Raw genomic sequence first — 19,818 nt, 5'->3', positions numbered from 1 at the left:
TAACCTCTCAAAAAACCTCACCACTTGTAACTTCCCGCTCCTTTTTCAGGAGCAAAATGACCCTCCCTGATTTCTCCCCAAGGACAGGGGGACATCCTCTCCCAAACACATCCAAGAAATCCTCTAGTATTTTCTCAGGGACATCGAGAGAGCCCACGGTCTCTCGTGACACCTGTGAAACTGCTCCCCGCCTCCATTCTAATACCTCCCGAGGGACACGGTGATCCCTGTGTAATCCTTATTTCCCCAAAAGGTCCTTTTGCCCACCTAGGGTAGCACTTCCCGAGGGACTGGGCAGCGCGTCCAGGACTCCCTCCCCTCCCCCCACCTCCTAGGTTTATCTCTCTAGAGGATGCGTGATTCACTTCCGTGCGTTCATCGGTACACGTGCGTGCCAGGGAGGAGGGGGTTGGGGAAGGGGGTTAGGGGACGCGGACCAGAGGGGCGGGCCTGGGGCGGCTGTGGAGGGGGCGGAGGGGGGGCGCGAGTAATCATCGCTCCCGGCTCCGCCCCAGCTTGGGCGGGGACTTTGCCATCGACTATAAGACCTGGAGCGGGGACGCCCAACGCCAGGGCAGATATTCCTTCGTCCCCGAGTTGCCGGTCGCGTCCATTAGCTCCTTGCCGCGGCCCGCCCGTGGATTCAGGTCCCCAGTTCGAGTCCGAGTATCTGCCCAGCCTCTCCATTTAGAGCAGCACGTCGCCGGCGCTGACGATGGAGCGGCTGACCGTGAAAGCCTACCTGATGGGCAAAGAGGAGGCGGCCCGGGAGATCCGCCGCTTCATCCTGGAGCTGCCCGATGGCCCGGGTGGCTGCGAGTTGCTGCTCCAACGCGTGGCCGAAGTGTTCCCGGCGCTGCGGCCTGGGGGCTTCCTGGCATACTACCGCGGTGAGGCGGGCAGGGGCGAGGCCGCGGGAGGGCGGGGCCCCGGAGGCCGAGGGCTGTGCCTGGGGAAGGGAGTTGGGGGGGGACGCTAAGTTTCTCCTGGGGCTAGGGGAGGGCCCCGGAGCCCGGACCGGACTTGACCGGATCCGACCCTGCTGCTTGTTTACCTGGCGCCGGGCCAGACTTAGCCGGCTTACGTAACCGGACCCGTGTGCAGTGACGCAGCCCGAACTGCCGAGCCTGGGCCCCGAGGCCAGCCGAGTCCTCAGTTTCCCCGGGTGCTGGCCCCTAGCTGCGGCGGCTTCTGCCCAGGGGCCTCTTGCCTTGGTGTCTGTAGCCTATCTTCTACTTAAAGCTATCTGCGTTTACTAAGCTCCTATTTTGTGCAAGGCTTTGGGGGGTTGAACGGCCCTCACCTTCCAGGAATTTGCGGGGGTGTATGCATGTGTGGTTATATACTTGTTACCTATTATATTAACGCAATTATGCATATAACAGCATATTATATACTTTTATAAAAACTGCACAGATGAGCAAAGATAAGTGTTTTTAGGAAGAATTATGGGATGCGGAAAACTGGGGATAGGATTTTCATATTCGGGGGCAAATCTCTGATCCTGTCTTCCAAGTCCTCGTCTGCCTTCGGACTTAGAAAAGCTCGGGGGGTGGGAGAGGGGAGAGGAGTCTGGAGTGAGAAAGGAGTTCAAGCTTAGTAGTGTGACTCAAGCCGGGTCGTTTCATCGATGTGTGCCTCAGTTTGCTAATCTGTAAAATGGAATTCTCAGGACCAATCTCCCAGGATGGTTGCAGGGATCAGATGAAAGAATATAAAGTGCTTGGCACCTAGGAAGTGGAATATAAATGTTAACTCTTACTTTTAGTAGTTCTGCTGTAGCCTTGGCTCGGGCCGGGCAACCAGCCCCGCTGCTTTGTGGCCCTCTGTTGGGACTGCCTCGGCTTAGAGCGGGAACCCGTTAATGCCTGCCTGGCCACGTGCCTCCTTTCCCTCTCCTGCACGTGCTTGGGGAAGCCCTGCCCCCTTACCACCCTCAACTTTATTCCTCGCCTGTTGTGCCGCCCAGGCAGAAGTTTCCAGAGCCCGTGACCTCTTGACTCCAAACTAACTTGTACAACAACTTTTGATTCCCACGAATTGGGCCAGACTGCTCTTTGTGTAAATGAAAGGTAGCGTAGGTCCTCCACTGGGAGATAGATAGGAAGGAATCACGCGTGAGTCTGCTCTCCCTGGAGTTTGGGAGGACCGCAGTTTCATAACTCCGTCGGTAAATTTGTATTAAGCACCTAAGCTTTGTGTATATCGAAAGGCAATCTCCTGCTTAGTCTGACGTGCTAATAAATATGTATGTGTGTGTTTATATATATAAAGCATGCTATATCCAGAATAATTAGGGGATAGCTAATGGAAGCTTTGGGGAAGGCTTCCTGTAGAAGATGGAATTTTAGTTGGGACTCTGAGGAAGCCAGAGCCAGAGGGAGAACTTTGCAGGCTTGGTTCGGAGAAACCTGAGAAAATCTGCCCTGAGGTAAGTGTAGGAATTAGTGGAACCCCGTGGAGGCCGAAGTCCTCACTGGATAGAAAGACTATCCAGGGAGGAAGATGGAACAAGACTGGAAAAGTAGGTAGATTGTGAACAAACAAAACTTAATGTTTGGTCCTGAAGGCAACTGGGAGCCCCTGGAGTTTATTGATTAGGGAGAAATGGGTTGATGAAATCTGAGAATCACTTAGTAGCTGAATGGAGAATAGATTGAAATGAGTAGAGAAGCTGGCAAGACTCCTTTTCTGAAGACGTGAATTGATATAGTGTCAGTAGAGAAGGGGACATTTTGAAGAAATGTTGTAAAGGTGAAATCCCCCCTATTTTGATAAGAAGGGGAGTGAGAGATAGTGAGAAATCCAGGATAATTTAGAAGGTCATGTTGCCCTGGACAATAAAAGGGGAGATAGAAGGGGCAGGGTTTAAGGATAAGATTCTGCTTTAGACTTAACTGAGTTTAAAATGTCTAGTTCAATCTAATTAAATGGCAATTGGAGAGAAGAAGTGGTAGGTTTAAGAATCATTTCCATAATTTTGTTTCTCATTTTTTCCTTTTTGATCTGATTTTTCCTGTGCAGCTTGATATCTGGAAATATGTATAGAATTGCATATATTTAACATCTATTGAATTACTTGCCCTCTAGGAGAAGGGGGGGGAGGTGAAGGAAAGGGAGGGAGAAAAATTGGAACACAAGGTTTTACAAGGGTGAATGGTGAAAATTATCCATGCATACCTTTTTTTTTTTTAATTTAATTTTATTTAATAATAACTTTGTATTGACAGAATCCATGCCAGGATAATTTTCACACAACATTATCCCTTGCAGTCACTTATGTTTCGTTTTTTCCCCTCCCTCCCTCCTCCCCCTCCCCCCAAGATGGCAAGCAGTCCTATATATGTTAAATATGTTGCAGTATATCCTAGATACAATACATATTTGCAGAACCGAACAGTTCTCCCGCTGCACAGGGAGAATTGGATTCAGAAGGTAAAAATAACTCGGGAAGAAAATCAAAAATGCAAATAGTTCACATTCATTTCCCAGTGTTCCTTCTTTGGGTGTAGCTATTTCTGTCCATCATTTATCCAATGAAACTCAGTTAAGTCTCTTTGTCAGAGAAATCCACTTCCATCAGAATACATCCTCATATAATATCGTTGTCGAAGTGTATAATGATCTCCTGGTTCTGCTCATCTCACTTAGCATCAGTCCATGTAGGTCTCTCCAAGCCTCTCTATATTCATCCTGCTGGATATTCCTTACAGAGCAATAATATTCCATAACATTCATATACCACAATTTACCCAGCCATTCTCCAATTGATGGGCATCCATTCATTTTCCAGTTTCTAGCCACTACAAACAGGGCTGCTACAAACATTTTGGCACATACAGGTCCCTTTCCCTTTTTTAGTATCTCTTTGGGGTATAAGCCCAGTAGAAACACTGCTGGATCAAAGGGTATGCACAGTTTGATAACTTTTGGGCATAATTCCAGATTGCTCTCCAGAATGGCTGGATTCGTTCACAATTCCACCAACAATGCATCAGTGTCCCCGTTTTCCTGCATCCCCTCCAACATTCATCATTATTTTTTCCTGTCATCTTAGCCAATCTGACAGGTGTGTAGTGATATCTCAGAGTTGTCTTAATTTGCATTTCTCTGATCAATAGTGATTTGGAACATTCTTTCATGTGAGTGGTAATAGTTTCAATTTTTTCATCTGAAAATTGTCTGTTCATATCCTTTGACCATTTATCAATTGGAGAATGGCTTGATTTTTTATAAATTTGAGTCAATTCTCTATATATTTATCCATGCATACTTTTTGAAAATAAAAGACTATGCAAGGGTCAATATTTGGGCATGTTTTGAAAATAAAAAGCTTTAATAAAAAAATAAAAGCAAATGATTAAGAAGAAAAAATGTTTTTAAGAAAATGTTTGGGAAAATAGATACTATTGAAAATTTTAAAAGAGACAGTTTCAGAAAAATGAGGATAGAGAAAAAGGCCCATTGGATTTGGCAGCTAAGATCTAAGTAATTTTCATGGATCTAGATGTAGAGGGCAGAGTAATGAAAGGATAAGGTTGGAATTCAGATTATGAGGGGTGGAGAAGAGAAGAAATAAAGAAAAAGGCGGCACCCATAGAGAGTTTTCTTGGAAGAAATTTGCCCATGAATACTAACTTTTCCAGTCTGGGATTCCCTCAGTCAATTAGTGGATAGATTTTAAAATTCTAATTCAAATTTGGCCTTATCTATTGGCTTTGTGATGCTAATAACCTGATTGGCTCAGTTTTTTCACCTGTAAAATAACACCTGTTTCCAAGGACTGTTTTTAACGGTAAAATGAGAAAAAAAATTCAAAGTTCTACATAAATTTTGTGCTAGTTATTATGTTCCTTACTCCAAAGTTAGTTCTATTTTCAATTGTTCTTGGTTTGAACCTTGCCTCTACTTTGTATACTGCGTGAGGGCTGGACCTTTTTATATAAATGCCCAGATATAAGGTTGACTGGACTTCCTTCCCTCCCCCATTATTTTCAAAATATGCAGTTTTCTGTGTTCCAAGTTTTTCTTCCCTTTTTCTCTCTTCCCCTTATTCGCAAGTAATCTAATATATGTGAATGACCTTTTTGAAGATTCCCAATATTAAGGCCTTGGATTCTACGGGAGTTAGAAATTATTTGTAGGACTGTGTAGGGGAGTGGGTTGGGTTTCATGATTTTTTATGAGCTCCAAAAGAACCCATGACGTACCATCTAATCTAAGCCTCATTTTTGATTTGGGTACTATAAAAAGAAGGATTTGAACCCACGGCTTCTAGCTCCAGAGTTGGTACCACTTCCACTGTAGCACATTGCCCCTAATCACTAGGGAAGGTGTCTTTCTAGCTTTAAATCTGATTCCACATCTGGGAAGTTGGACTTTGGGAGAAGGGAGAGAGCCCAGGGGCAGGGAGATCTAGAAGTAAGCTGTCTGAGGGCAAACAATCTCTTTGGCCTCTTGTTTCTCTAGCACTTAATAAAAGCCTTGCTTGGGGATGGGCTGTTGTCCAAAGAGCCTCCTCTGATTCCCCTTGGGTAGGGAATGGTGTCAGCCTGGAGAGCCTTTTGGATGGCTAGGATCAAGGGAAGGAAAGGAACTGAACCCCAAGCCTAAGCCTAACCACTTCACAAATATCTCCTTTGATCCTCAGAGTAATCCTAGGAGGATAATTGCTGTTGTTAACCCCATTTTACAGATGAGAAAACTAAGGCAAACAGGTTCTTGTCCAGGGTCACACAGCAAGTAATGGTCTGAGGCTAGATTTGAAGCCGGCTCTTCCACACCTCAGCACTCTTAGCTGCCAGGGTATGTGTCATCCTATCTTATTTCCCCTTTCTCCCACATAGAAAAAAGATAAAGGGGAGTAGGGAAGGGTATCAAACACTTGGGGTACAGTCCCCAGGAACCCCAGGAATGGTGCTGAGGCCTAGATGCAGCATTTTAATTAAGACACTAATTTAAACACAAATGGGGCCAGTTTCACATATAGCATTTAGACCTTATACACTACACCTTCCATCAAGACTTATTTTTTTTCCCCGAAGGCACAGAAGGTCTTTACGTAGCTGTGCTTGAATTTCTTTTCCCCCAAGGGATATTTTAAAAACCTTTCATCTCTGAAGGTTTTTCTGCCTTGTTGGTGCAGTTGTTTATTTGATGTCCAGGCCTTAGACTTGGCACCAGGCAAAGTTCTTTTTCCCTTGCCTTCCTTGAGGAGACTTTGATCCTGGTCAGGTGGCACTGAGCTTTGAGGTAGTCCTTTGTATCTCCATGGCAAACAGGAAAAGAGCTATGAGGGAGTTAATTTTAATAGTATTTATTTCCCAAATACATGTAATTACTTTTAAACAGTCCCCTTTGCAGAACTTTGTGTTCCCGATTTTTCTTCTTTTCCTCTTTCCCCTCTCCCCAAGACAACATGTTAGCTATGTGACTCTGGGTGAGCCTTTTTGCCTCAGTTTTTTCATCTGTCAAATGAGCTAGAGAAGGAAATGGAAAATCACTTCAGTATTTCTGCTAAAGAAAGTGTTTCTTTGGCCAGTTCTGTTTTTTAAGAGCCAGGGGTTGACAGCCTTTTCAGTTGACCAGAGGTTGGTGATTCCTTTCCCCAGAAATTTAGGTTCTAGAATTGTAAGAGAAGTTCAGAATCCTGTCTGGTTCAATTCATACCTGAATAGGAATTCCCTCTATAATATCCTTAAGAGCAAGAAATAAATGAATGAAAACAGCATTTTCTTAGATGCTAATTACTGGGGATATAAATTTAAAAATCAAGGCAGATCCTGCGCTTCAAGTTGCTCACACTAATTGGAAAGAAAAGTTAAGCTTTTGCAAGACAAATGGAAAAACCTGCGAAGAGGGAATAGGAGGGATGGAGGGGAAGGGGATGTTCCTTATTGAATTGGACTAGTCACACACACCCCTGGAAGCCATTTTCCCCTCAAACCTAGATTTTTTGGTTTAAGTAAATTTACTGATAAACTTAGTAATTTAATGACTGGCAGCTACCACCACTAGGAATCCTGTCCCAATATGCAGTACACTGAGTCAAGCCAACCCAACTTCTGTTGACCTTTTGCCTAGTTTCCACAAAACTCTGGACACCCACAAAAAGGAGAGGTGTGTCAAAATTCATGGATTTGATTCTTGACTGCTTCAGTCACTCCTTATTGGTCTGACCTTTTCATAAGTCGCTTTAAGTTGGCAGAACATCAGACTCCCCATGGGTAACATGGGGTCAGTGATGCTTTCACTGCTTGCCTCATGGAGTCACTACAAAAGCCTCAAGCAAGATGATGGATGGAAAAACCCATCTTTGTAAACAAAAGTGAGCACTGTGACCCTCTTTAGTCCTAGCCCTGTTTAAAGTTGATCTGTGGTTAGCCTCTGGGGCAGGAGTGAGGAAGTTTTTCCATTAGAGACAAATGACCAAAAAATCCAACCTGGATTAGTGTCACGGGGGTAGCTGGGATTAATGGGTACATACAGTGGGGGGTGGGGAGAGGGAGAGAGTTTTGTGTCAGGCAGAAAATGGGAAGCCTTATTATGCAAATAGCGCAATTGATTTGAACATTACATTTCATTTTTATTTTAAAACCTAGATGAAGATAGGGACCTTATTGCCTTCTCCAGCGATGAGGAGCTGTGCATGGGTATGTGCTACGTTAAAGAAGGCCTCTTTCGGATTTACATAAAAGGTAAGAATGGGGTTAAAGCAGGGTTCTAATTTCTTAAAGTCTGGGCTTAGAATGGGGAGAGTCCTGGGTTGGAATCTTTTTTTTCCTGTCCTCAATTTGCTCATTTGTAAAATGGGGCTAATAATACTTGCAATGGATGGCCTTGAAGGTACTTGTGAGAAAAGCTATTTGCAACCTTTTTAAAGCTCTCTAGAAGAGGACCTCTGAAGATAGTGGCCCAGAGGAGTTGGAATCACATATATATGAGTTAGGTGCCAATTGTGATTACAAAGCCAGCTGCCACTCTGCTCGATGCTTTGAGGAATGTTGCTGCTGTGTTTCTTCCTTGTGCACTCATTTTTAATAGAAAAGTTTCCTTCCTTCTGGTTCTTTTGGCCTTTGTCAGAACTAAGGGTTTCAGGACTGGCACAAGTGGATCCCAGAGACTTAAAGGCTGAGATTACATATTCTGGGTCTCTCTTTAAAAAAAACAAAATAAACTCAGACATCTAGTTTGTGGCCATCCTGTTAATGAGGCTCCCTTAGGTTTTAAATAAAGCCAGTTGCCAAGCTCAAGTTCACTAAGGCACAATCTCTGCCCCTGGGACTTCTAGAACACTGTTCTAACAAGTCCTGAGGGGTTAAAAGGAAAGGGGGAGAAGGGGTGGTCTATTGGGAAAATAGTCCTTCTGTCTTGAGTCCTGTAATTGAATTTTAGTGTTAGTGTGATAAGAATGAGACACTGAGAGAGGGTTCTGAGTGAAGCATGAATAGTGAGTACTTTTTGACAGTTTAAAATGATTTTTAAAAATCTTTTAATATCTTTTTTTTTTTTTGGGTGGGTATCCCTTGCACACAAAGAGATTTTTTTGAAAAAAGATTTTAAAAAAGTTTCCCAAAGCATTCAGCACCGTCAGCCAGTTCTGACAGCATATGCAGTATTCCACCGCCACGACCCCTGCCCCAGCTTTGGCCAAGAGGGGAGAGAACCCCATTTTCCGTCAGCCAGTTCTGACAGCATATGCAGTATTCCACCGCCACGACCCCTGCCCCAGCTTTGGCCAAGAGAGGAGAGAACCCCATTTTCTGAACTCTGCTGAGGGGTCAGCCTGTGTTATAAGTTACATGGCATTTGGCTCAGTGGTTGGGTCTTTCTGTGTGTTCTTTCTTGGGCAGATTGATTGCTGTTCCTGCTTGCTTCGTTCTTCATCTGTTCGTGTAGGTCTTTCCTTGCTTTGCTTCTGTCCTCATCTCTTGCATCCTATTAAGTGACTTAGTTGGCCTTTGCAGCCATGCTCTGTTGCTGGAGCCGGGGGGCAAGCTGAAATCTTCTCACTTGTCCTTGTAGAGAAGAAAGAATGTAAGCGGGAGCATCGTCCCTCTGCCCAGGAGGCTCCCAGTAACGTGGTGCATCCCAACGTGATCTGTGACGGCTGCAACGGGCCGGTGGTGGGGAACCGCTTCAAGTGCACCATCTGCCCCGACTACGACCTCTGCAGCAGCTGTGAGAGCAAAGGGCTTCACAAAGAGCACAACATGGTGATCTTCCAAAATCCCATCACCGCCTACCAGCCTGAGGTGAGGGGGGACAAAGTGGGAGACAAGCAACTAGGTGGCTTGGTGGATAGAGCACCAGCACTGAAGTCAGGAGGACCTGAGTTCAAATCTGGCCTCAGATACTTAACACTTCCTCTCTGTGTGACCCTGGGCAAATCACTTAAATGTAATGGCCTTGCCATTACATTCACTTTCACTATGTCCATCATTGGTATATGCATGTATAAAATTAAATCCAATTAACATTAGTGAAGCATATATACTATGCACTGTATAGTATACTCCAGCTGAGGGTTCTTGCTTTAAAGGAGATTATAGATTCTCAATGGATAAATAACAGAGATAAGTATGTGTAAGGCAAAGTTAATTTTGAATTGGGGCGGGTACCAGCAGGGTGCATTGGGTTGGAGGAGGGCTGGGTTGGTACATACACAACTCTAATCTCTGGGACTGTGACTGATTTTTTTTCAGTGGCTTTCCCGCCGACGGTGGTTTCAGAAGGTGAGACAAGGAGGGAGTATTCCCCCTTTTGGATGGATGCCAGGCTGGGGATTTGTTTCTTCTCAGTCCCTGAGTCTTCCGCAGGCACAATCTTGCCCGACTCCCTGCAGCTCAAGAGCAGAACAAGGTCAGATGGGGTTGGGTTCTTGCTTTGCTATTGGAATTGTCATAATCCTTGATGTACCTGGGATCTGCAAGCCTTTGGCAAAGGAGGTGAATTGTCAGGGGTCAAATATCGGGGGAAGAGAAAGGATTTGGCTGGCCAGTTCGTGATCTTCTGGAACTAGAACTGAACACACACATTTTTCCTCATTGGCTTTTTCTTTTTTTTTGTTTTTAAATGCTTCAGCTAGTACTAATTCACAACAGGATCCCCATGTCACCTTCCTGCATAATGTAGGTAAAAATGTGGCTGCTGTTCTTGGCCCTCTGGGTAAGTATTATTTTAAATTATTTGGGATTTTTATCTAACTTCCAAAAAGGAGTCAAGGCAGTTTGTTTAAAAAAAATTATTAAAACTTATTTTCAAAACATGAGTAGATAATTTTCAACATTAACCCTTGCAAAAATGCCTTGTGTTCCAAATTTTCTTCCTTTAGATAGCAAGTAATGCATATTGTTAGATGTGCAAATTCTTCTACACATAATTTCCACAATTATCATGCTGCATAAGAAAAATCAGATCAAAAGAAAAAAACTGAGGACAAATTGAGCTTGCAAAATTAAAAATAAATGTAATTGTGGTTTTAAACTTAAAATTCATGTTAATTGTCAGACAGACAATAGGAATATCTACCTGTAAGAATCAAATGAGATAATATGCCAATTAAATCAAAATCAATTAAAAGGAACAAGGGCGTAAAAGCTAGCAGTTCCCTGAGTTAATAATTCCTATAGATAGGCACTGCATACAATATTTAAATTTCCTGCTTAACAGGAAACACAGTTTGGTTACTTGGCTGTCATGAAAGGATGCAGATTCATGTGGAAAAAAATGTTGGATAGCCATGGGCAATAATTGTTTTTGTAGGAGCCTTATGTCTATTGTTTTTAAATTATTAGACACAATTAAGAAGTTGCAGGATATAAAATAAATTCATATGAATCATCATTGGCATATTTATGTTACCAACGAAAGTCCAGCAGCAAGAGATAAAAAGAAATCCCAATAACTATATAATATAAAATATTTGGGAATCTTACCTGCCAAGACATTTTTCACATATATAAAGTTATATCTAAACAATTGGAAGAATTTTAAGTTCTCATGGGTAGGCCAAGCTAATATAATAAAAATGATAATTCCACCTAAATTAATCTACTTATACAGTGCCATACCAGACTGCCAAGAAATTACCTTCATGGAGGTAGAAAAAAATAACAAAAGGCCAAGAATTTCAAGAGAATTATTGTGTGTGGGTATGTGGGTGAAGTCGGGGGAGTGAGCAAAGGAAACTGTGCTAGTTTTACCAGATCCCTTATATTTAGATATAAGTAGCGGTCATCAAAATTATACGGTACTGTCTAAGAATAGTGAATTTGTGGAATAGGCTAAATTCACAAGATACAATAATCAATGACTGTTAATCTAATGTTAAACCCGAAGATTCCAGCTTCTAAGATAAGAATCACTATTTGACAAATTGCTGGGGAAGTTGAAAAAAAAAAGTGTAGCAGAAGCTAAGATATTGCCTGACATCTAACGCCTTATACAAGATAAGGTCAAAATGAGTTCATGATTTAGACATAAAATGTGAAACTAAAAGCAATTTAGGAGAACAAGGGATAAGTCTCAGTTCTATGGAAAGGAAAGGGATTTATGGCCAAAAAAACTAGAGAACATTTATGAAATGCAAAATGGATCATTTTGATTACATTAAATTTAAGTTTTTGTGCAAACAAAACCCAAAGCAGCAAAGATTAGAAGGGAAGCAGAAAGCTGAGGGGAAATTTATAGCCAGTATTTTTGATAAAAACCTCATTTCTAAAATATATGAAGAATTGACTCAAATTTAAAAGAATGAGCCATTCCTCAATTGATAAATGATCAAAGAATATGAACAATTTTCAGATGAAAAATTAGAGCTGTTTCTAGTTGTATGAAAAAGCTCAAGATACTATTTCACACTTCAGATTGACTAAGGTGATAGGAAAAGATAATAAATGCTGGAGGGCGAGGGTGTAGAAAAACTAATGTATTACTGCATGGTGAACTGTGAACGGATTGCAAGCCATTCTGGAGAACTATATCCAACAATGTCTCTGCTGGGCCTGTATCCCAAAGAATCATAAAAAAGGGAAAAGGGACCCACATGTTCAAAAAATGTTTGAAGCAGCAGCAACCTTTTTTGTAATAGCAAGGAATTGGAAAATGAGTGGATGCTCATCAGATGAAAAATGACTGAAAAAGTTATGATATATGAATTCTTTAAGAAATGATGAGCAGGCTAGTTTCAGAAATCAGACTTTTGAACATACATGAACTGATGCTAAATGAAGTGAGTGAAACTCTGATGGACTTGGCTCTCTCCAACAATGAGGAGATTCAGGCTAATTCCAACAGACTTGTGATGGAGAGAACTGTTTGCACCCAGAGAGAGGACTGGGGGAATTGAGTGTGGATCACAACATAGTATTTTCATCTAATTTTTTTTGTTGTTTGCTTGGTTTTTCTCTCTTGAAATGATCTTTCTTGTGCAACATGACAAATATGGAAATGGCTAGAAGAATTGCACATGTAACCTATATTGGATTGTTTGCTAAAAAAAAAAGTCAGGGACAAAACTTTAAACCCTAGCTTAGTGATAATGGCATTTCTTTTGGCAGCTGAAATAGTGTTAATAATCTGTTCCCTACTCGTCTGAACCAGGGCATAGTTTATATAGTTGCCTGATGAATAAAATTGTAGATTTGGAGAGGGAAGGGGCTTTTCAAAGCATGTAGGCCAAACCTCCTCCATTTGATATCAGAAACCAGAGAATTGTTTAAAAGCTAGCATTCAAACATAGCTTTTCTGCCCCTACATCTAAAACTATGGCTCCTGGTTGGGTGTCTATTAGATTGTTTATTGTCTTTTAAAAAAAATTTTATATAGATTGTCAACTGAAGGGCCAAGTGAAGAGAAATTCTTCAGAGGGAAAATGGTTTTGAACTTGTCACAGTCAAAGGGGCTGATTATAGGACCACAGTCCACTAAGAAAGCCTAACAAGGAGTTCCTACTTAAAGGACTTCTTAGAGTTAAAGATTTGATTGAAAAATGGGGCCAGTGTTGGAAAATTACCAGAAGTTACCAGGTGGGAAAAGCAGCGTGATGTGGTATGGTGGGTGTAGAGTTCTAGAGAAGAGGGGGCTTGGCAGCTGGCTGCCGATGGCCCCCATCCTCCAGCACAGCCATAATTGTTCAGTTGTGCCCCAATCTGGGCTTTTTCTTGGCCGAGTGGTTTGCCATATCCTTCTCCAGCTCTTAGCAGATAAGGAAACTGAGGTAAACAAGGTCAGGTGCTCAGGATCACGCAGCACAGGTGTCTTCCTGACTCTGGGTGACTTTTGTCCACTGCACCCCTTGTTGTCCTAGCACACTAGCATACAGTAGGGAGAGAGAACAACTGGAGCTACAATCTCTCAATAGTATTGAAAGCTCTTGGGTGAACAAGGATATAGTTGAAGCTGCTTAATGAATGTATTTAAACAGAACATAAAGCCCTTTTTTAAAAAAAAATTTTATTTTATTTTATTTAATAATAACTTTATATTGACAGAATCCATGCCAGGGTAAGTTTTTTTTACAACATTATCCCTTGCACTCGCTTCTGTTCCGATTTTTCCCCTCCCTCCCTCCACCCCCTCCCCTAGGTGGCAAGCAGTCCTGTATATGTTAGATATGTTGCAGTATATCCTAGATACAATATATGTGTGCAGAACCGAACAGTTCTCTTGTTGCACAGGGAGAATGGGATTCAGAAGGTAAAAATAACCCGGGAAGAAAAACAAAAATGCAGATAGTTCACATTCATTCCCCAGTGTTCTTTCTCTGGGTGTAGCTGCTTCTGTCCATCATTTATCAATTGAAACTCAGGTCAAAAGAAATCCACTTCCATCAGAATACATCCTCATACAATACCATTGTCGAAGTGTATAATGATCTCCTGGTTCTGCTCATTTCACTTAGCATCAGTTCATGTAAGTCTCGCCAGTCCTCTCTGTATTCATCCTGCTGGTCATTCCTTACAGAACAATAATATTCCATAACATTCATATACCACAATTTACCCAGCCATTCTCCAATTGATGGGCATCCATTCAGTTTCCAGTTTCTAGCCACTACAGACAGGGCTGCCACAAACATTTTGGCACATACAGGTCCCTTTCCCTTCTTTAGTATCTCTTTGGGATATAAGCCCAATAGAAACACTGCTGGATCAAAGGGTATGCCCAGTTTATTAACTTTTTGGGCATAATCCCAGATTGCTCTCCAGAATGGTTGGATTCATTCACAACTCCACCAACAATGCATCAGTGTCCCAGTTTTCCCGAATCACCTCCAACATTCATCATTATTTTTTCCTGTCATCTTAGCCAATCTGACAAGTGTGTAGTGGTATCTCAGAGTTGTCTTAATTTGCATTTCTCTGATCAATAGTGATTTGGAACACTTTCATATGAGTGGTAATAGTTTCAATTTCATCCTCTGAAAATTGTCTGTTCATATCCTTTGAACATTTATCAATTGGAGAATGGCTTGATTTCTTATAAATTAAGAGTCAATTCTCTATATATTTTGGAAATGAGGCCTTTATCAGAACCTTAAACTGTGAAGATGTTTTCCCAGTTTGTTGCTTCCCTTCTAATCTTGTTTGCCTTAGTTTTGTTTGTACAAAGGCTTTTTAATTTGATATAATCAAAATTTTCTATTTTGTGATCAGTAATGGCCTCTAGTTCATCTTTGGTCACAAATTTCTTTCTCCTCCACAAGTCTGAGAGATAAACTATTCTATGTTCCTCTAATTTATTTATGTTCTCGTTCTTTATGCCTAGGTCATGGACCCATTTTGATCTTATCTTGGTATACGGTGTTAAGTGTGGGTCCATGCCTAATTTCTGCAGTTTTATCAAATAATGAATTCTTATCCCAAAAGTTAGGATCTTCGGGTTTGTCAAACACTAGATTGCTATAGTTGACTATTCTGTCTTGTGAACCTAACCTTTTCCACTGATCATCTAATCTATTTCTTAGCCAATACCAAATGGTTTTGGTGACTGCTGCTTTATAATATAATTTTAGATCAGGTACAGCTAGGCCACCTTCATATGATTTTTTTTTTTCATTAATTCCCTTGAGATTCTCGATTTTTTTTTTTTTTATTGTTCCATATGAATTTTGTTATTTTTTCTAGATCATTAAAATATTTTCTTGGAAGTCTGATTGGTATAGCAACATAAAGCCCTTTTGCAGCCATCGCTGGAGGAGAAAGCTGCCTCTTGCTCTGGAGGCCATTTCTCAAAGCTTGGATTTGTCTCTTGACATTGTCGCTGGAAGTGGAGCTTAGGAACATGTTCCAGCAGATTCCTCATTATTCCTTAAGTGGTTTTAACATAAGTAATCAGTCTTGTTGAGATTTTGGAGTCCATTTGAAAGATGAGAAGATGGCATAGATTACCTTTTTGTATGAGTGCTTGCCATAGATCAGGAGGAGGAATTTGACCCCTTGTAAAAGCCTACACACTGGCTTTTATTTTGCCTTTTCCTGGAAAATTTCCTAATTTGTTTTTCTTTATTAAAACATGGAAAGTAGTAAGTCACAGGTTTATATTAGTAGTGCTTTTAATAATTCTTGCTGTTTTTATTCTTGCAATTTTAAATAATGTCTTCCTGATGCACTCTCCCTAACTACCAACATCAACCTCTTTTGTTGTTGCTTTTTAATTTCAGTAACGTTTTGGGTTGTTTTTTCTTTTCTCAATTATATATAAAGATTGCAGCATTGAGTTACGAAATTTTCTACCTCCCTTATAGTCTGGTATATATTACATATGTATAATCATTTTAAGTATGAAGAAAGTCAGCAAAAGAGAAAAGCTACATGAAAAAAGCAACCAACTAAAACATAGTACGCTTCGATCTGAATTCAGTCTTCACAGTTGTCTCTTGGGAGTGTCATTTTCTATCCCAAGTCCATTGCATTGTCTTGGATCACTATTGTTGAAAAGCCAAGTCTTTCTGGAGCCATCCTGTGTTAATAGTTAAGACAGAGTGACCAGCCTTGTAGTATTTGCAACATTCTTCTCCCTTATTCTTTCTCCACTTGAGTGAAGCGATATTCATGTTCCTTTGTAGCTCCAAGGAAAAAAGATTATGATCCCTCCCTTTCACCCCCCCACTCCTACCCCCTCTTCCCCCCCAGGCCTATCCCAGTTGTTGAGTTATTTGGATTGTGTCTGGCTTCTCCTTGACCTTATTTGAGGTTTTCTTGGCAAAGATATTGGGAATGTCGTTTCCTTCTCCACTTGAGAAAGCTGAGGCAAACAGGCAGGGTTAAGTGACTTGGCCAGGACCACCCAGATTAAATTCAGAAAAGATGACTCTTCTTGTCTCTAGGCCTAGTGCTTTGTCCACTGTGATACCTCGGTGCGCCCCCAGCTCAATACCTGATGTTGATACATAAGCTAAGAGATTCTTTAATGAATTTATTAACTTTAATAAGAGTAGTAAATTCCTTTGGGCCTCTAAAATATCTATTCTCATGAATTAAGAGAGCTTATTACAGTTAATCCAAGTGGTTTTCATTTACATTATGGCAGTCCTAAACTGCTTCCTGATGTTTCTTGCTCTTTTTAAGGTATTGACGTTGACATTGATGTAGAGCATGGAGGGAAAAGGAGCAAGGTGACTCCATCCTGCTCTCAGTCTTACAGTGAGAAGAATAGCCCTCAGCCAAGTGACTGCTCATCCAGCCAGAGCCAAGCCCAGAACTCTGAAATGGAGATGGCGTCCCTCTCCAAGCAGATGCAGAAGGTCGTTGTGAAGTGTGCGGTGCAAGTGGATGAGTGCCCATCCTCATCCCAGGTGAGTGGAGAGCCTGGTCCCCCGAGGTCTGGGACAGCCAGGCTGTCCTACCCTCGCCTTGCTAACGAATGCCACACATCTTTATGAATTCAGACACTTCTGTCCTGCTGAGCCACCTGAGGGTGATTTAATCTCTGACCAAAACTTCTAGATGTGAGAGTGAATGTCTCAGAATGAAACTTTGGAGACAGAATTATTGGCTCTTGAGTGGTTCTCCTGCTAACCTCTTGCCAGCATGACAGCTCGGATCCCTCTGGTGTGTGGGCCTCCCCAGCTACACACTGTAGTCAAGCATGGTCTCCCTCCTGTAGGACCAGACCGAGGCTGGTAACAGTTCAGGAGGAGATGATGACTGGACTCATTTGTCTTCCAAAGAAGTGGATCCTTCCACAGGTGAACTTCAGTCCCTACACATGCCAAAAACAGATGGTCCCCACTGCGTGGGCCGTTTCCGAGAAGGGCCCACGGGGCTCAGGGAAGCTGCCTTATACCCACATCTTCCACCAGGCAAGTGGTTTTAAGTAACTGAGAGTATTTGTTTTGGGGCTCCATCCCCTCCCCTGAGCAGCTGCCTGGGCACTACAGAGGCAGGGCAGGGTGGTTCCCCTCTGGAGGGCCCCTTCAACTTGTAATACAGAAGTCCCAATAGCCAAAGGTCCTGGGAGAGGGTGGGACCGGGACTGAGTCTGGGCCTCCGAGGCTGGGCCTCGGGTAACCATCTTATTTTCTGTAGAAGCAGACCCACGCCTGATCGAGTCCCTCTCCCAGATGCTGTCCATGGGCTTCTCCGATGAGGGCGGCTGGCTTACCAGGCTCCTGCAGGCCAAGTGCTTTGACATCGGGGCTGCTCTCGATGCCATCCAGTACTCCAAGCACCCGCATCATGCCTGTTAAAAGTCCTACTATTAACTCCTCAGTTCTCAGTTGCTTTCCTGTAACCATACTACACTGACCTGTTGTCAGTCCCAGTTTCTCTGGAAATTAAGCTTATCTTTGAAGTTTAGTTCTGTGTTCACTTTTTGCTTAGGCCATCATGAGCATCAGTGCACCCACCTCTGACCGTCGTGTCATTGTTTCAAGGGGGAGGCAGGAAATAGATTGAGGGGGACTGGCTCACCTCGGGCCTTGCTTCTTCACTGCTTTGTGAAGGAACAATTTTGTAAGGAGGAGGAGGAGAGGACAGTTGGGTAGGGGAAGTGAAGGGCCAACTTTGCTTTATTTCAGTGTTCCCTTAGCTCTGTAAGAGAACTGGTTTGTGTCAGTTGTCTTAAAATTAAGTGGTGTTAACCTTTCACCTCTGTAACCAATTCTGCAGTTAACCTTGTGAAGAACTGATGTTGCTTTCTTTGGTGGAAAAAATTGCCATATCCAACACCGTTCATTCAATAAACATTCATTCAGCCTTTACTGTGTTCTTATCTATGGGGGAGGTAAATTTAGGTAAAACAATTCCTGTTTTCATGGACATCGCCTTTTCTTTTAACATGCACAAAATCACATAATTGTGTGTTGAAACTGGGAGGAGACTGGGACTAATGGACCTAAAGATAAGGCACAAATACTAGCACATCACTTGGATTAAGATTGTTTTCCACAATTGGAAAGATAGAACTTATAAATTAAGGGGAATTGTTTGATACTGTGGAACTCAATGTTAAATTAAGTAGGCTGTTCAAAAACTACCCTTTTGGTCCCTCCTAGTAAAAGATTACCCTCTCTTCAATGACAAACTTAATTTTAACTGGGTTGGTCCCCTTGCTTCACTAAGTCTGTGGAACTTTGAAGAAAAAAGGTGCCAGCTAATTTTGGTGATTTCAGAAAAATGGTAGTCTATTTGAGAGATCAGAGCATGGAATATTTGTTCCTGGCCAAGTCTGTCGTTTGGAAGATTCTGGAAAAGGAGGCTTTGAACAGAAGTTGCCAGGATCATGGGAGGGGATGGTTTCAGCAAAAGGAAGAGGCTAGGAAACGGGGAGCGTGCTACCCTAGTTTTTGCAGCCCAACAAGCCAGGAAGGTTCTTGGGGATATAGCGGAACAACAGTATTCTGAATAGGGCTAGAATCTGGGGAGCATTTTCTTCATCTGTAAGATAAAGGGGTTGGACTACATGAATTGTAGAATGGCTTCTAGCCTGAAATCTCATTTGAAATGAATCAGGCAGGAGCACCAGGAGACCAGAAAGAATATGGTCCCCCGAGTTATAGGTGTGGACGTATGAAGTATTTTCATATTCCATGCTTATGAAAAGAAATGGGAAATTGACAAAATTCCAACAAACACATTAAAAGGGAATTAGAAACTGTGCCAGCTGCATTGTGGCAGATTTGGAGGAAAGGCCAAACTCAGAACTGCTGACATAGAACAGCCAGAGAAAAGGAAGACAAAAAGAAAAGGAAAATTGAGAAGCGTTGGTCATAAACTTCACATTGGCTTTCTAGCAATACTAAGCATGCGGTATTAAGGCCAAAAACTGGGCATTTACTAATCCACAGGACTTTAAATAATAAGCAGGAAAAGCAGATGTTTCCGAGCAGCTTCTGGAAAGGGGACCTTTTACCTAAAAGTAAATGCATAGAGCAATCCATACTTTTAACTGAGATAAAGTAGTCCAAAGCAAGATGTCCAAAAGTGGGGAAATGTGGAGAGAAGGGAATAAATAAGCACCTGCTATATGCTAAGTGCCTTACAAATGTTTCATCTATTCCTTATAACTCAATAAAATAGGTGTTTTTAATTATCCCTGTTTTGCAATTGAGGAAATGTAGTTGAACAGATTTAGTGACTTGCCCAGGGTTCCCCAGCTATTAAGTGTTTTGAGTCCACATTTGAACTTAGAACTTTCAGTTTGCTGCCCTTTCCTGAGAGGAGGAAGGCAAACTGATCCCAAAGCTGTTTTTGATAAAAGGCAAATACAGAGTAAAAAATTTTTATCAGCAATAATAAAGAATGGTTTAAGGACAGATAAGTAACAACTACAATGGCAAATGGAAATGAGTTGAACTCTTTAGAGAAGAAGAAT

The 19,818-nt window shown here is 42.0% G+C and overlaps 1 protein-coding gene across 3 annotated transcripts; it reads left to right on the top strand.

Moving 5' to 3' along the window:
- The first annotated feature begins 476 nt into the window (after positions 1-476).
- Positions 477-18,205, top strand: SQSTM1 (sequestosome 1). Of its 3 annotated transcripts, none has more exons than XM_051979117.1 (8): positions 477-890; positions 7,602-7,697; positions 9,025-9,254; positions 9,705-9,861; positions 10,084-10,167; positions 16,572-16,798; positions 17,110-17,191; positions 17,532-18,205. In XM_051979117.1, exons 1-8 carry the CDS (start codon positions 716-718, stop codon positions 17,690-17,692), a joined length of 1,212 nt encoding a protein of 403 aa, XP_051835077.1. In that variant the 5' UTR covers positions 477-715; the 3' UTR covers positions 17,693-18,205. The 3 variants fall into 3 exon arrangements, with proteins under 3 accessions (XP_051835077.1, XP_051835075.1, XP_051835076.1); XM_051979115.1 differs by having other exon boundaries at positions 491-890; positions 17,110-17,305; XM_051979116.1 differs by lacking the exon at positions 10,084-10,167 and having other exon boundaries at positions 491-890; positions 17,110-17,305.
- The last annotated feature ends 1,613 nt before the right edge of the window (positions 18,206-19,818 follow it).

This window comes from Antechinus flavipes, chromosome 2, assembly GCF_016432865.1.
Source record: "Antechinus flavipes isolate AdamAnt ecotype Samford, QLD, Australia chromosome 2, AdamAnt_v2, whole genome shotgun sequence".
In the NCBI taxonomy this organism is placed as follows: Eukaryota; Metazoa; Chordata; class Mammalia; order Dasyuromorphia; family Dasyuridae; genus Antechinus; species Antechinus flavipes.
Note: the sequence above shows the minus strand (reverse complement) of the source record. Positions and strands in the feature narration are given on the sequence as shown.